General features: G+C 37.9%; 1 protein-coding gene across 2 annotated transcripts in view; it reads right to left on the bottom strand.

The window, feature by feature from the left end:
* DENND5B (DENN domain containing 5B) overlaps nt 1-18,249 on the bottom strand; it is a 209,215-nt gene that overhangs the window by 41,303 nt on the left and 149,663 nt on the right. For both annotated transcript variants that reach the window (XM_065886567.1, XM_065886568.1), the window contains 3 exons: nt 14,783-14,933; nt 4,726-4,819; nt 145-276 (listed from right to left, as the gene is read on the bottom strand). In XM_065886567.1, coding sequence (XP_065742639.1) covers nt 145-276; nt 4,726-4,819; nt 14,783-14,933 — 377 coding nt within the window. The remainder of the gene's footprint in view (nt 1-144; nt 277-4,725; nt 4,820-14,782; nt 14,934-18,249) is intronic.

Genomic DNA, 18,249 nt, shown 5'->3' with positions numbered 1-18,249 from the left:
AAAGAGCACATGAGGTTTATGCCCCAGTAAAAGTGTCCTTCTAGGGAAGCTACAGGCTCAAGTGGGGGTTGGCTCAGCTCATCTTAGCTTCATACATGGATTGAACATGAATGTACACTGTCCTGCACAGGGAGTAATACATACCTTCATTCTACATTCTTTTAATAAGCCTTCTACAAATTTCCAGTTGGTTTGTGCAATCACTGCAGGAGAGAGGTCTGACAATTTGGGTTGCCTCAGGTTTTTTCCTAAACTTCGTGCCTCTTGCATGTATTTCTAAAAATTAAAGAGTATTTTTAATGCATAAACATCAGATATTCTTCTGACCTACTTAACCGTACAAACAAGTGCGGGAACAACAAGATGCAAAAAAAGGCCATAAGTGTATACATGCAACAGCAGTTCAAGGTTTAGCACACTGAAAGGCAGAAAGTATTCCTACCCCCTCTACTGTTAGCCCCGTGAAAAGAAGAGTGACAGAAGCCACACCAAGTAAAAACTCATTCAAAATGAGATGGAGTTTCATCTAGTTCAGTCTTTTTATTGGGAATACCCAGGGCTGTGATTAGTCAGGATCATGGCTGGGATGGAAAAATTTGCATGTCTGAATAACAAATCCAAGGCTCTCCAGGAACCCAGTGATTCTCAGATCACTGGTTTCCTCCACCCATCTCCCCACAAAACAAGAGCCTTGACATGCTTCTAACCTCTTGGGCAGTGCTGTCCAACCCAACCCTTTGCTCTAATCAAGTCACAACAGTAAAATCAGGAGCTCTGGAAAATGGTTGCAACCAATTTTATGACCTCAGGCATATCTGCTTATTCATAAAATGGGCATAAAACAAGCCCACCTGCCTCACAGAATGCTATGAGATCACTCTGAAAAGTATGTGCTCCAAATGCAGGAGGAGGCCTCTTGTTTCCAAGACATTTTGCTACATCCCTCCTTTGCCTTGTTCCACAGTCAAAAGAAAGCAGAAATATCATTTTAGGAGACATCGATGGCTCAGAGAGGACCACAGAAACTCAGACCACTGCTCTTGAGCTTTGATTAGTGAACTTCCAGGAAAAAAAAAAAAAATCACTACACGTAATTAGCGCAGGACAGCTGTTGTCTCTCTTCTTTCTGTGGTACCTGCAAAAGCTCATCAGATACCTTATGTTTGTCAGGACCACAGGGCAGAATCTCCAAAAAGTCTAAGTGTCTTCTTAGGTCCATATTTAGAGAATAATTGCTCTAAATTATACAGTAAAACCAGCAGTTTATTGGAGAGAGAGAGAGATTGCAAGCCAGCACATCCTCCCACAGATACATATGTGAAGTCTATCTTTTCTATCTTAAGGGGAAATTTGATATTATAAGAAAAAGATGTGTAAAATCCTTTGCATTCTTTAAATAAAAGAGAGTTTGCACATTTAATACATTCCCCCTTGGAAGAAAAATAACCTGCTAAATCTAGTACAATTCGTTAAAAATCTCATCAACTAGGGATTCAATGAATCCATTTACCTTCTACTTCTACCAGCCCTCCTGACGAAAGGCAGCATTAACAAAATAATCTCTTTTCCAGTGTAATTATTTTAAGAACAGATTAAAAACTGAAATGAACTCTGCAAGAATTTAGTTTCTGTAACAGCTGTGTATACTTCTTTCCGCTTCAAATCTTTTTTAGAGGGTCAAAGAAACAGGAAAAATTGACAATGAGAGTCAATTATCACCACTAGGGAAATTAACTGTAACAAGGTCTAGCAAACATCCTGAAGGTTAATGTTCACATAAATAAAATCAGGAAATGAAAAGTTTCAGAAAAACAAACCTGAGATATAAGACAGGGATCATATATGAGATTATAATACCTGCATTTCCTATTATTTCAGGTTTTACTAATGTTAACTGGAATATTACAAATTAGAGATAAATAGTTGGTAAAAACAAATGTTAACTGTTAAATGTTAATAGAGTTCTGTTTCTCCCCCAGCCTCAATTCCTCCGTCTTTAGGACTTGTGCAAATGCAGAGAGACCCACTACAACACTCAATTCTCAAGAAGGGTTAAGTATTAAACTTGGCTTAGGAAGAAATACACTGGCTACAAGGAAAGAAGTGAGGTACATGGTCAGGCAAGAGGCTAGGAAGAAGCCACAGGCATTTTTCTTTTTTCTGAAAAATATGCATAATTAGATTTTTTAAAGTCAGTAATTGGATTAAAAATTAAGCACTGTTTAAAGTTTATGTTCTATTTTATAAATGACAGCAAGCTAGAATGGGGCTGTCCTTTAGTGGCCATATTCACCAATCACCCTGCACATACAGGGCAGATGTAGTATTAGCCAACAGTGAATTCCACAGGGCCACGTGCAAACTCTCCTTCTGAGCACCTTTGCTGAAGCCACAAAATAAGCAACATTCCACAGACATGCACAGAATGGATACAGGGGTGGCTCAAGGCCCTTCCTCACAGCAAGCAGTGAGGCTGCCCCTGTATACTACAAAAATAGAGCAGTGCCTTTACAGTAAACAAGTGATGATAAGAATGTAATTTTCTTTGGGGTCGCTGGAAGAAAAGGTGTATTTTAAGATAAAAAACTGAGAAGAAAGAAATCTTTCACAAGGACTGGTTTTATAATAAAGTCGATTTCCCTACAGAGGGAAGTCACCCCAGGTTTCTTCTGAGATTTTTACTATGCTCTTTGTCGTTTTTGCCTAAGCCAAAAGCAAATCAGTAGCAGCTACCTATGAAAATATATCCTATTATTCAGTAAACACTGAAATAACTGCTCTTTAGTACAGGCTTTCCCTGAATTTTCTAATAAACACACTGTGCCTCTAACCAGCATGGAGCTTGTGAAGAGCAGACCACTGTAAAGTTAAGTAAATTTATATTAATATGTCGTTACGGGAAAAAATACAACCAGGAGTCCTAAGTAACTCTGGCCCTCAGGTGAGTAGCTGTTCAGTGCAACTCAGTGTACAGGGTTACTGGGAAGAGCACTGGCTTGGAGTAAGGAGGCCTGGCCTGTGGGCCTAGGCCTGACTTTGTGTGTCCATTTGACTTTAGGCAAGCCTCTCAGACTTCAGTTAAATCATGTCAAGTTGGACAAAGTTACCTCAAATGTTCCTCTTAGCACTAAGATTCTATATTGATGATCTGATTTTCTGACCATATAAAATACAGACCAGGAATAAGGAAGGTAAATTAAAACACTGTGGAGGGGCTTCCCTGGTGGCTCAGTGGTTAAGAGTCCGCCTGCCGATGCAGGGGACATGGGTTTGTGCCCCGGTCCGGGAAGATTCTACATGCCGCAGAGCGGCTGGGCCCGTGAGCCATGGCCGCTGAACCTGTGCTCCACAATGGGAGAGGCCACAACAGTGAGAGGCCCGCGTACTGCAAAAAAAAAAAACACTGTGGAGATAAAACTCGGCAAAAGAAAAGCTGTTTGAAAATGAATCACTTCTGCACTTTTGCAAAATGCTTAAATAAAATTTGAATATTTAATGTACTTCCCCTTTGGAAGAAAAACAATTGTGTTAAATCTAGTCCCCCCTTTCCCCCTCAAAAATACCACTGACAGGGAATTCAAATAATCAGTTTTATCTGCCAATGGTATAGAATTACTCTTGTTAGCGCACACCACCATGAAAAGGTACCAATCACTAAAGGAAGTGGAGAGCTAACAGTTCACGTCACAAGGTGATGTGAGGCATTCTAGAGCTATGTGCACTCATACACGTGGATGACTCGAGGAACACCAAAGACAAGGTTCAGGAACATCTGCAAAGCACTTTCAGGCATAGAACATACCAGGCAGCACTCAGAGAAGGATTTTTTAGGAAGCCGTGCAGGAGGAGGTGGACCCTGATCCCACTCCCAGAATGCCATGGAGTTCTGACAGACCACAAGTTCCCCGGAAGGCTAAGAGGATGGAGAAGTGCCAATGACAGAAAAGCAAAAAAAGAAAAGGACAGGGAGAAAGAGACTGCAAAACAAGCATGCATATGATAAAGTCACAGCAGAAGGGAAGGGAGAGAAGAAATACAGCAGCACAAAAGAAAAGCAGTAGACAGGCTATGCGTCAGTTCTTAAGAAAATGTTTAAAATCATATATATATACATGAACACATACTTGGAATGCTGTTTTCTGCTTTATTTCTACCCATCTGAGTTTAGAAAATAGTTAATGGATCTTCTGACTGCATTTTCTTTTGATCACAATAAAAAATAAAAACTTACTTATCATTATTCAAATGTGTAATTACTGTTTTGTTTTCAAGTAGTACAAATAAAGCATAAGGATCTCAATTTAAAATAATTTTAAAACACTCCTAAAAATGGTGTCAGCAAGCCAAGGACAAAGCACAGGCAAATGTATCTTTACTTACTAAGTTTAAATTATGCTTGAAACTTAGAAAGTCTATGCTTCTTATAGCTTTTTTTCCCTGTGGGAGACACACTGACCAAAAATGTATCCTAAGCTTAGCCTTTACTTGATGTGGTACACAGGGCGACTTGTTTTACAGCCTTATTTTAGATGTATTAAAATTACAAAAAATGGAAAAAAAGGTGCTTTCAGCTATGTCAGTATAAAAGGATTACTATTTTAAAACATAATTGAACCGATTCTTTTAGAAGAACACAAAAGAACCTACACAATGACACCTGCTGGGCTAAGTAAGCCTAGTTCACAGCTCTTGCATCAAGGCATCCCGGGAGGGCCGCCCACATACCTCCCTCAAGTCGTTGTCCAGCCCGACGTGCTCGGAATGTTGGCGAAGGCGGTCTTTCCGGCGCTGTGCAGTGGCACTCCGACTTACCCAGCGACTGAAAGAACAGAAGGGGTAGGTTAAAAGAAACAACCCAACAAAAAAAAATGTGATCACTTGTCTTTAAAATAGAAAGAATGTACTGTTGAAAACCAAAGACCAACAATACTTATTTTTCAATCAATTCTTTTTAAAAATATATAGCAGCTTTATTGAGATGTAATTTAGATACATACAATTCACCCATTTAAGGTATCCAATTCAATGGTTTTTAGTATATTCATAGAGATATGCAATCACCACCACAATCAATGCTTTGTTGAAACCAAGGTTAAAAAATGCACAGTAGCTGTAATGATCTTCTCTTTTCCACCTTATCTGCCCAACAGAACCCCAAACCTGGATAGGGACTACCCTCTCACTTCCTTTTAAAATATCCATGCAAATTAGTTATTGATCTCCCTCATGACTACCATGAATCACTTTACCTGCCCTTTATCAACTTTCCCCTGCTCCCCATTCCCAAACCTCTCACTTTATCCTCAAGTGCCTCCACTCAACTGATGACCCAGCCTTGCCTCCCTCTTCCTACTCTCTACTTCAATGATGCACACACGCAAACCCCTCATCTTTCTTCTAATCCCAAAGTATAATGTATATTGGCCTCAACTATTGCTTCCACCAGGATCCCTGACCAGTTTTCTCTTGCCTTCTCCAATCTGCTCCATTAGAAACCTCCTGTGCCATATCTCCAATTTTTCTCTCTCAACTGAGTATTGCCCTTCAGCTTACAAGTATGCTGGTCTCTTTCGACATTCGATAGTTACATTTAAATCTGTTTCTTCACTCTTCTCATGTAAACATTCTTAAGAAAAGTTTAGATGTAAGGCCTCTACTTATTTATCTTTGGATATTTTGTTCATCTCAAATCAGCTTCTTCCCCTGAAAATGCTCTTGAAGCCATTTATAGCCCTCACTGCCAATCCAATGGCTATTCTTCAATTCTTAGCTTACTTAAACTCTCTGCTGATCACCCTTTCTACCTTAAAACTCCAGTTGTCTTCAACTACTTCAGTGCTTCCAATGGGATAAGCTCTCTCACCTTTGAGCCTTTGAAGATGAAGTTTTCTCCCAACTTCTATTCATCTCTCAGACAGCTTTAGATGCTACACAGGAAGTCTTCTATGGTTCTTCCAAATCTAAATTAGCTACCCCTCTTATACTCTCCAATTGTAGCATTTATCACAGTGTGTTATAATTACTTATCTCTATTTTCTATACAATCCTCTCTACTATAAACGCTTGAAGGGTTGGTATCATGTCTTTCAGTCATGTTATTGCAGAGTCAGCTACATCACCTGCCCCTTCTATAAATATACCCTAAATAAATGTAATCAGAGACACAGTCTAATATTTAGGTTTATAGACGTTCATCACAGCATATATGCAATAACCAATTCTGTGTTTCCATTATTCTAAGACTCACATTTTGGCTTTTAAATGTTCCTGAAACTAGGATGAATCTTCTATTTCATATACATGTTTAAAGTATAATTTTTCCAAAAAGCTTTTGAATTAATAGAAGATCTTACAACCAACAGTTACTTAGAATCAAGTAAATGTGCTCAAAGCAACCCAAATGTTCAACAGTAGGAGGTGCTATATAATGAAACATCATATAGTCATTTAAAAAAATTAAGTTACTAGGAATATCAGTAATATGGGAGAGTACTCATGATACAATAATGAATGAAAAAGCAGGATACAACACTGTGTAAGCATTTTCTACTTTTGTAAAAAACAAAACAAAGTAAGTATGGACATGCACACATATCAGGATCCATGCAATGGAAGGGCATAAAACCAAATGTTAACATCTCATGGTGATGGCATTATAGGTGGTTTTATTTACAATTAATTTTTATTGAGGTATAGTTGATATACAATATTATACAAGTTTCAGGTATACAACAAAGTGATTCACAATTTTTATTTTTTTTTTAGTTAAAAAATTTTATTTATTTAGTTTTGTTTGCATCAGGTCTTAGTTGTGGCATGTGGGATCTTTTGTTGTGGTGTGTGTGCTTCTCTCTAGTTGTGGCACACAGGCTTAGTTGCCCTGCGGCACGTGGGATCTTAGTTCCCTGACCAGGGATCGAACCAGTGTCCCCTGAATTGGAAGGCAGATTCTTAGCCACTGGACCACCAGGGAAGTCCCAAAGTGAGTCACAATTTTTAAAGGTCATATTCCATTTACAGTTATTATAAAATATTGGCTACATTTCCTGTGTTGTACAGTATTATCCTTGTAGCACATTTATTTTGTGCATAGTAGTTTGTACTTCTTAATTCCCTCCTCTTATCTTGTCCCTCCCTGCTTTGCTCTCCCCACTGGTAACCACTAGTTTGTTCTCTGTATCTGTGAATCTGTTTTGTTATGTTCACTAATTTGTTTTATTTTTTAGATTCCACATATAAGTGATATCATTATTTGTCTTTCTCTGACTTATTTCACTTAGCATAATACCCTCCATGTCCATCCATGTTGTTGCAAATTGCAAATTTTCTTTTTCTTTTTTTTTTTTTTTGCGGTATGCGGGCCTCTCACTGTTGTGGTCTCTCCTGCCACGGAGCACAGGCTCCAGACGCGCAGGCTCAGTGGCCATGGCTCACGGGCCCAGCTGCTCCGCGGCATGTGGGATCTTCCCAGATCGGGGCACGACCCCGTGTCCCCTGCATCGGCAGGCGGACTCTCAACCACTGCGCCACCAGGGAAGCCCTTTCATTCTTTTTTATGGCTGAGTGATATTCCATTGTGTGTATGTGTGTGTGTGTGTGTGTGTGTACACACACACACACACATCACATCTTCTGTATCCATTCATCTGTTGATGGACACTTAGGTTGCTTTCATATCTTGGCAATTATAAATAATGCTGCTATGAACATTTATTTATTTTTATAGTTGCGTGCCACAACTAGAGAGAAGCACGCATGCCACAACAAAAGATCCCACGTGCCACAATTAAGACCCGATGCAAACAAAAATAAATAAATTGGGGTGCATGTATCTTTTCGAATTAGTGTTTTCTGTTTTTTCAGGTAAATACCCAGAAGTGGAAATGCTATAAAAGATAGCAATAGAACTATAAAATAGTTCTATTTTTAGTTTTTTAAGAAACCTCCATACTGTTTTCCTTAGTGACCTCACTGATTACGTTCCCACCAATAGTGCACGAGGGTTCCATTTTCTCCACATCCTCACCAACATTTGTTATTTGTGGTCCTCTTGATAACAGCCATTTTGACAGGTGTGAACTGATACCTCTCTGGTTTTAATTTGCACTTCTTTGATGATTAATGATGTTGAGCATCTTTCCTGTGCCTGTTGGCCATCTGTGTATGTCTTCTTTGGAAAAATGTCTATTGAGGTCTTCTGCCCATTTTTTAATTGGGTTGTTTGTTTTTTTGATGTTGAGTTGTATGAGCTGTTTATTTATGTTGGATATTAATTCCTTATTGGTCATATCATTTGCAAATATTTTCTCCCATTCAGTAGGTTGTATTTTGGTTTTGTTGATGGTTTCCTTTGCTATGCAAAAGTTTTTAAGTTTAATTAGGTCTTATTTATTTTTGCTTTTATTTCCTTTGCTTTTGGAGACAGATCTAAAAAATATTGCTACTATTTATGTCAAAGAGTGCTCTGCCTATGTTTTCTTCATATATCAAACTATTTAAAACGATTTCTCAGGTCTTCACTTATCATCCCCATGACTGTATTCATTGTACTGTTCTAGAAATATCTACTCTTGAGTATATCCCTGACAGCACAGAGCTATACATGAGTTAAGAAATGAATTTATACTTTTGCCATTCAGCGAAAGTCATACTGCATTACTGACAATTCACAATTTAAAATTTTCTTATTAATGAAGTATCCAATTTACAAAGAGCTTAAAATGAGAATGCTGCTTCTTTTGTTGCTTTTTAAATAATTTATGCATGGCTTTGGTTTCAAACTGACGAATCATCTCGTTTCAGTCTGCTATTTAGAGGAACACTGAATAATTATTATAAAAATGGTAGCAAAGGAAGGTAACCCCTCTTAAAATAGTGTGTGTTTGTTTGTTTTTAAAGAATAGGGTTTATAGCAGGAAAAAAAAGGTACAAAGATCTAGTGACAGATCTTTGAAGTAGAATCCTTGGAAATGTCCCTAAAGCAAAAGATCAATAAAAGATTGTAAACAGGATACAAAGAGAATTGGGTGACTGAAAAGGAAGATCCAGAAAAAAAGCATATCAAGACACTGACAAAGATTCTCTGCTTGACCAAACTTTAGTCAGACTCCTAACCTTTCCTAAGCCCATCTGTGCACTTCTTTGTAAAATTCAGTTTTAGCAAGAACCTAGCTAAGTCAGTTTAGCAGAAACCATCACCCCTCTCATTATATGATCATTCTGGATACCTGATCAGGTTCTGAATTCTCCACCATCCCCCAGGTGATGTTTAATCACCTAGGCCTGCCTTCCACAAGAATCCTGTTAGGTCAGTTTAGTCAGAATCCCCCATACCCATGATGTTTCCTCTTAGTAATTTTCTATCCACTGACCTCCACTCTGCTCCTTGGTGATAAATTCCCACTTGTCCATGCAGTATTCAGAGAAGCCTCTAATCTCCCTCTCCACTGCAAGACCCCATCGCGGTGGTCCCTACACCTTGAATAAAGGTCCCCCTCCGCCTTGAATAAAGTCTGTCTTACCATCTTCAACAAGTGTCATGAATATTTTTTTAACAGCTCTGAAGCAAAATATAAATACCAGCAGATGAACTTATATAATAAATAAAGAGGAAGAGTAAAATATAAGTAATACAATGTACAAACACCTGGAGGCCTTGGAAACAGCCTTGTAGCAAAAAACAGTCCGTGTAAGATAGTAAAATTTGTTCAGGGGTTTAAAAAATTAGGGTTACTGGGCAAGGTGGTTCAAATAAATAGTAAAAATATGAAATAGATTATAAACACCAGCTAATAAACTTATATAATGAATAAAGGAAGGAGCAGAATACACATGGATGAACATTTCTCCTGGCAGGCAAAGAGGAAAAGCACAGAAGATAAGGATAAATATTAATTTACAGGATATATCTAGCATCTCACTCTGTGAGACAAAACGCCCAGTTTAATTTTATTTTCAAAACAGGGAAATGAGCATCTACTTAAGAAAATTACTATGACGTCCACATATTCCTGGTCTTGTTAAGTAATTAATTTACTCTTTGCATTATTAAACCTCATTTCTAAGCATAATTTTACCAAAGATGACCACATTTGCTGAAATGCTAAAGACTGCTCATTTGCTTTTGCTTTGTAAGTAGTGTATGAAATTCTTACAGTTGATCAACCATTTGTACAGGCACGGTTATAAATTCCTTTACCCTGTAATTAGTTCTGACATGTATTCTCTTTCAGACTACAATCTAGCTGAAAATGTAATGCTTGGGGCTCTGTGTGGAAATGGGGAGATTATATATAAGATTAAAAGCAATAAAATATGGCATTTGAAAACTGAAATCTTCCCTTCTAAGCACTCCTTACTTCCTTTCCCTTCCTTTATTTTTCGTCACAAACCTTATCACTTTCTGACAGGTTACTTATTTTACATATTAAGTTTTTTTGTTTGCGTCCTCATGTTGAAAGCAGGGATTTTGTTATTTTGTTCACTGCTAAACTCCCAATGAACAGGACAGTGTCTCACATATAGTAGGGGGGTCCCATAAATATTTGCCAAATGAATGAATGAGCACTCTAATGCTATCAAAAGGAAATAAAAACCATTTAAATTAATAGTCTACTCATATCAAATTGATTCAAAAAATTAGGATAATTCATAAACATAAGAAAAAATGAATAAACTGATGACTAGTCATTCACTTCTGAAAAATAGAACATTGTATCCAGTACAATCATCTGTAAAGTCTGAATCCCCATAATGGTCAACATCTCTTAGCACATTTTAAGTTCAGTGTTTATAAAAGCAGGGATAGCTCTTCAGAAGGTGAAACCCTGTAAATTAACTAAGGTAAGTAAGGTAAAATTTTCAGTCATTAGCTATTTACTTCCATCTTGTAAGCAGCATATTAAATTCTCTCTACAGCCTTCCTACCCAAGACTTTAGCATAAACGCTTGCGTTTCTACAGGAGGGGCCACCTTTCTAGTGAATCATCCTCCTTTACTGTCTTCATTAAAGTTCAAACAACCTATTTAAATAAGAGTTCAATCAAATAAAGCTTTTAAAAAATCCATAATTCTTTAACTTTACTGCATAGTGATCCTTTTCCAAATACGTAAAAGAATGCTGGTTAAGATTTTCCAGACCTTTCCACAGTTTTTATAAATGAGACACCATAAACATGGTGCCAGGAATAAGGAGACCTGGGTTCTAATCCTAACCCTGCCATTAACCCAAAAATGTGCTCTTACCAACAACATATAACGATGACACTACTTCGGGGTTAGGCTATTTGATCTCAATCTTTTCTTCATGAAGCAAGATGGCGCCTGAGAATGTATCTTGCTTCCCAAATTATTACCCTATCTTCTTTTGGGTTCACCCTTTTTCCTTTTTCTTTTTTTTTTTTTTCCGGTAGGCGGGCCTCTCACTGTTGTGGCCTCTCCCGTTGCAGAGCACAGGCTCCGGACGCGCAGGCTCAGCGGCCATGGCTCATGGGCCTCGCCGCTCCACGGAATGTGGGATCCTGCCGGACCGGGGCACGAGCCCGTGTCCCCTGCATCGGCAGGCGGACTCTCAACCACTGAGCCACCAGGGAAGCCCCGGGTCCACCCCTCTTAACAGAGCCCAGTGTGAGGTAGAAGTGAGGCATCTGAGGGCTCTTTCATTCTGAAAAACCATTAGGCTGGTATGACAGGCTGTTGCTAAACTCTCTTACGTTCAATATTTTAGGCTATTCAAAATCTCTTGGGGGCTACCAAAGCAAAACATCCAACTCCAGAAGTAACAAAAGGCACACGTCACCTTTATATTAGAGTAACAGAGCCAGGCAGTATATGTAGTACAATGGTTAAGTGCTTGGCCCCCTGAATCAGCAGACCTAGGTTTGAATCCTAGTTTCACCACTTCCTACTATGTGATCTTGAAGCAAGTTGTTGACTGTCTCTGAGCCTCAATCATAAAATGGGTAAAGCAATATAGGCTTTATATGTAGGGATATGCTTATAATAAGGATCAATGAGCTAATGCAGTCAGAAGAGACGCTAGTGCAGACTGGCTTAATAATATTAGCTATTATCAGCAGCATCTCCACAACCAACACTCTCTTGGAATACAGAAGGCTCCACTGGCAGGGAAGATAATGCTTTCTGAAAGCAGAAAAAATGGGTTACAAGGAAGGATAATTACTTTAAGTGAAGCAGTGATGAAAATTTCCAAATTTTTTGACTGAGATCTCAAAAGGGGCGGATACTTATAATGACACATACAAGCATACCTCATTTTATTGTACTTCAAAGATACTGCATTTTTTACAGATTGAAAGTTTGTGGCAACCCTGTGTTGTCAGATGACGGCTAGCGTTTTTTAGCAATAAAGTATTTTAAGATATGTATATGTAAAAAAAATAGACATAATGTTATTCTACACTTAATAGACAACAGCATAGTGTAAACATAACTTTTATATGCACTAGGAAACCAAAAACTTCCTGCTTTATTGCGATATTCACTTTACTGTGGTGGTCTGGAATCAAAACCATAATATCTCTGAGGTATGCCAGTACTAGACTCTGAAAGCAAAGGAAACAGCAATGTATATAGTACTGTAACTGTTTTCCTTAATTCATACACACACACCATCTTTTTTCCTTTGATGTGTTTGCTATCACTGTAGTTTTCTCACGTGTAGACCTAAATGAATCAGTAATTTTGACACATTTCAGAAACACATTTAAAGGAACACCTTTAGCTGGGAAAACGGTAAGGGTTTCATTCCTTCAGGTTATTAAAAATAGGACAGTAACTATACAAACACAAGATATACAAATATTACCACATATATATGCAGCCCAAGAAACTCCAAGTAGCACAATACTTAGCTTAGTATAGTGTTTAATAAATTAAACCAAGCATTACCATCACATATGATAAAGATAATTTACTAAGTTTTCTTTTTTCCTGACAAATAAAATCATGACAATCATCACGGGAAATAAAGAGGTTAAGTACCAAAACTTCTCCAACATGTAGCTCAGCAGATCATATGTTAGACAGAAACATCATACTTTAAAGCCATCTTTCAAGAACTTGCATATTATTATTTAGATTGGGCCATTTAGGTTAAAAGGCATAATTCCACCTGTCTTATTCCCCTCACTGATTCTCTACTTGCCTTCTGACAATTCTGGTGGCTCAACGCCACTTCCATTTTATACACCCAATCTCTACCACAGTCTTCTATCTCATTTGTTGGCCACTGCCTGGCTCCTCCCTTTCCTTCTCTGAGCCTCTTTAATAAAATCACAGATGTTATAGAATGTTATTAAATGAGAAAAGGGGCAAGTGATTCCAAGTTGTCCAAGGATCCTAAGCTGGTTAGTGGTCAGGAATGAACTAAATTCCAGAACTGCTGATTTCCAATTCAAACACTTCTTTCCAACTTACCATATTCCCCATTAATACTCTCCTTTGAGTTCTTTTCTTGTAAAATCCTTCTTTATTACATTCTTGTGCTCAGCTAAAATCAAGAATTCCCCTAAATCCGAATAACTTCTCAATTCTAACCATATTCAGATATTTTCTGAGTGGAATCATCTACCATAAAAAATGATATGGTTTACCTTTATTTTTGGTTGTTTTGTAATTTCTGCACTTGATACTTAAAAGTACAAAATGGTGTCATGGGTTGAATTGTGTCTCCCTAAAAGATAAGCTGAAGTCTTTTTTTTTTAATTAATTAATTAATTTATTTATTTTGGCTGCGTTGGGTCTTCATTCCTGCGCGCGGGCTTTCTCTAGTTGCAGCGAGAGGGAGCTACTCTTCATCGCGGTGTGTGGGCTTCTCATTGTGGTGGTTTCTCTTGTTGCGGAGCACGGGCTCTAGGCACACGGGTTTCAGCAGCTGTGGCACGTGGGCTCAGTACTTGTGGCTCTAGAGTACAGGCTCCGTAGATCTGGCGCATGTGCTTAGTTGCTCCGCGGCATGTGGGATCTTCCTGGACCAGGGCTTGAACCAGTGTCCACTGCATTGGCAGGCGGATTCTTAACCACTGAGCCACCAGGGAAGCCCCAAGATATGCTGAAGTCTTAATCCCAACACCTGTGGATATCACCTTATTTGGAAAGAGGATCTTTGCACATGTAATCAAGTTAAGATGAGGGCATTTAGGGTGGGCCCTAATCCAACATAACTGTTGTCCTTACAAGAGGAGAACAGACACAGAGGGATGGTAGCCTTGTGAAGAGGAGGCAGAGACCGAGTTATGCTCCTGTAAGCCAAACAATGCCTGGGACTACCAGAAGTGGGAAGGGGCAAGGAAGGGTCCTTTCCTACAGGCCTTGGAGGCAGCATGGCGCTGCCAATACCTTGATTTTGGACTTCTAGCTTCCAGAACTATGAAAGAATAAATTTCTCTCGTTTTAAGCGACCAAGTTTATAGTACTTTGTTACAGCAGTCCTAGGAAACTAATACAGACAGTGAAGGCATAACTTTTCTAATTCCATTAGACAGTATTAGCATTATATTTAAAACACAGTCATTTAAAATGAAACTATTCCTAAGTGCACATTACTTCAACAAGAGAAAAATATCTAGTCTTTGGATTTTCTTACATGATGGAATTAAAAGTCAAGTACTCACTGAGTGTCAATTCATATTTCAAGCAGATTAATTTGGTCTTTGAAAAAGTAATGACTGATAAAATGTTTAACAGTTAAGCATTCCCCATTAGAGCACTGTGCCCTTCATTCACTCCTTCAACCAACTACTCAAGTGAAGAACATGCTTACTTGTTATTAGCTGGTCCTGTTGCCAAGACATCAGACTGTAACTTTGGAAAGAACCCTTGCTCATATTTGCCTTGACCAATTTTCATATCAAGTAGATGTGGGTGGATTGCAGTGTGATCCATTTTCATCAGTCGCTGCTCAATTGACTGCGCTATAAATTAAATTCATAACATATTAGAGACATTTCATTGGCTAAACCTTAAAAAGTAATGCTTCCTCCATTCATGCAGTGACAAGAAACTCAACCTTTCTGATAGTCTGAAATAGATTTTTACAAAAGCTCTTCAGAAATCAGTATAATGTTAAGTATAAAAAGGTTAGTTTTAAGTAAATACTAGATAATTCATTTTCATACTATTTTCTGCATTTGTCAAAAGCAGGGCAGCGGGGTTAAAAAATAAAATCTATAATTTAGTATTGAAACAGTTTCCCTTAAGTGGGAAATTCAATATTCTTAATGAAAATATGGTTCTAAGTACAACATTAAAGAAAATGATGGCAAATAAAATATTCTCCTTGAGCTGAAAGACAAAGGGAAGAAAAAAGCAAGCACTGTAGCCTTATGTTACTTTATTTCTTTGTGCAAAGATCCATTAAATATTCATGCTTCTCCATTTGTAAAAACAAGAAACTGTGTAAAGTTTATCACCTCACTTTTAGCAACACATTCTCATTAGTAGGAGTCATTTAGGAGTGTTTATTAGATCAAAAGGCATAATGCAGAGAAAAATAAAATAAGCAGGCATTTAGAAAATGTCCAGAGGATAAGAAGCTGCCTTTTGAAGAATAAAATAGGCCAGAGTTAAAAAATAGGAATTACTCAACATTTCTATTTTAAAACCACATAAAGTTGAGAGATGTTTCAAAGGCCCAGGAAACAGTGAACTATTTCTCTGGTAAAAAATCTGATCTTAAATGCCTTTATCAACTGAATTTTCAAGAAAAAATATAATACTTGTGAAGCAAGATTAGGTCTCCCATCCCTTGACTAGAGGTTACTGCAAGGAGAACAAGCAGTAAGTGTGGTTGTGTGATAAACAGAACACACCATGGGAACCGCCAATCTTGGGATTTGAGAGAAGTAAACAGGTATTTTTACAATATTTCATAGAATCAGTTTATTTTGCCCCACTCAATACCAGCAGATTGAGTATTGCTGGTTCTTCCCCATATATACTCTAGAAAAATTTCTGTTTTGGATGGGGAGGGGTCTGTCCATGACACATTTCACTCTTGTCAAATGGAGCTACTTAAGACCATCTTATGTGAGATCGATGCCTCCCAGCCAGTTGTTTGCATTTGCAACATTAAGGCATGTGTGCAGAAGGCATTATTACCCTAAACTTCAAAATGTTAGGTATCTGTTTTAAGCTTCCCTAATTTTTCTTTATAACTCATATGAATTTATCCACAACTTTTTGAATTTCATTTTATTTTTAATGTGTAACTTGTAACTTCTTGTGAAACATAGTCCATATGTTCTAGGCTGGGCAAAAGGATGTCATGTTTTAATGTGAAATGATATTTAATTTTCAATGATGCCCCCTGACTCTCCACAACCGTATCTATAATCTTAATGCTTCTTAATATTTATAAAACACAATTAACAGATGGTTAGAGAAATAATGCTTAGATTCATGGCATGGAATTCTCTGAAGTCCCTGACAATTTTATGTTCCATGAAATACTACAGAATTCCATCTCTGCCAAAAAGCGCTTCTGTTCTCACAAAAGGAAAAAAGGAAAAGTAGCTTTAGTTTTTCCATTGGATTTAAAATGACAGAAAAAAATCCATCTGATATTGTGTTATTCTCCTTTAGTTCGGAAGCTCTGTAAAAACAAAAATCATGATTCACAATGAATTACTCTAGGGTTTATAAGATTGCCATAGGGAGCATAACACAATGCTACTTTTCAGTGATTGTATCATCAGTGAATACTGAACATTCAGAAATTATTAAATGCCTGCTTTGAGAGATCATGGGGCTGTTGTTAGACTTTCAAGGGTTTGTGCCAAAACTCATTTTCTGTGATCAGTAAGGAATAAGAAAACTCTGCGTTACTAGCAACTTGGTGTCTTTCTGCACAGAAATCATGAGGTTCTGGTGCCACAATATCAGCAGCAGATAGCCTCTGCCTAAAGAGTTCACCTGCAAATCAAAATTCTTTTTAGTTAGAGGCAAAACAGAAACAAAAGCAACACAACAAAGGACAGAAAAAAAGAAACAAGATACACAATAAAATCCAATGTCAACCAAAAAAATCCTAGTTTCTGTTGTGGGTGAGGGTGGGGAGGAGACAATTTTACCTGATAAAAGAAATAACTGCACCATCTGTGAGACATAGTTACAGCTGACTGCCTCCTTTTACTTTTTTTAAAAATAAATTTATTTATTCATTTTTATTTTTATCTTTGGCTGCGTTGGGTCTTCGTTGCTGCGCCCGGGCTTTCTCTAGTTGCAGCGAGTGGGGGCTACTCTTCATTATGGTGCACGGGCTTCTCATTGCAGTGGCTTCTCTTGTTGTGGAGCATGGGCTCTAGGCATGTGGGCTTCAGTAGTTGTGGCATGTGGGCTTCAGTAGTTGTGGCACACGGGCTCAGTAGTTGTGGCTCACGGCCTCTAGAGCGCAGGCTCAGTAGTTGTGGTGCACAGGCTTAGTTGCTCCGCGGCATGTGGGATCTTCCTGGACCAGGGTTCAAACCCGTGTCCCCTGCATTGGCAGGTGGATTCTTAACCACTGCGCCACAAGGGAAGCCCTCCTTTTACTTTTTAAGAAAGTCTTTGATAAATTAAGTTCCTGGGAGACTATTCCTAATTTAGTCTAATCTCTTTTTCATATATATTAAACCTGTAATGGTACATTCTTGTTGTTGTTGTTCTTAAAGCTCTTTTAATATAAAAGCAGTAAAGAAGTGTTTTGGGTACATATTGTCTGTTTGTCAATGCTTTTTTAATAGCATCATAAAATAAAAGGACTGCATATATAAGCTACAATGGTACATTTTCAACAGTTTATATAATTTCTGCAATGACAGTAGGAGTATAAAACTCTGAGAGGCTGATAGAAAATCTATTTTAATTGAAAAAATTTTCTAGAAGCACACAAATATAGCAATCAGCGCTTAACTTCATTTAAAAAATTCTGTCAGGAAGGGAAGAATAAAATTTGCTCAACAAGGCATTACACTATTTACATGGCTATTAAAGCACTGAAAGTCATACTATTCTCTGAATAGGCATAGACAATTTCATTCACTCTACTCCCTCAACTTCTAGAAACACAGAAACAATTGCCACTTCCTAAAGGGGCTCCAAGGATCTATCCTCATAAGTGGGATACAACAGAATGATGTTTCAGCGAGTCATCAGAAACCTCTAAGGCTACACAAGAGACATCATTTATATACTTCTTTCCTTAAAATATGCTACAACTACAGCATCACCACTCCTGTAACTTTGATCTAT

This window comes from Phocoena phocoena, chromosome 11, assembly GCF_963924675.1.
Source record: "Phocoena phocoena chromosome 11, mPhoPho1.1, whole genome shotgun sequence".
Taxonomy (NCBI): Eukaryota; Metazoa; Chordata; class Mammalia; order Artiodactyla; family Phocoenidae; genus Phocoena; species Phocoena phocoena.
The sequence above is the reverse complement of the archived record's forward strand: the minus strand, read 5'-3'. Positions and strand labels throughout refer to the sequence as shown.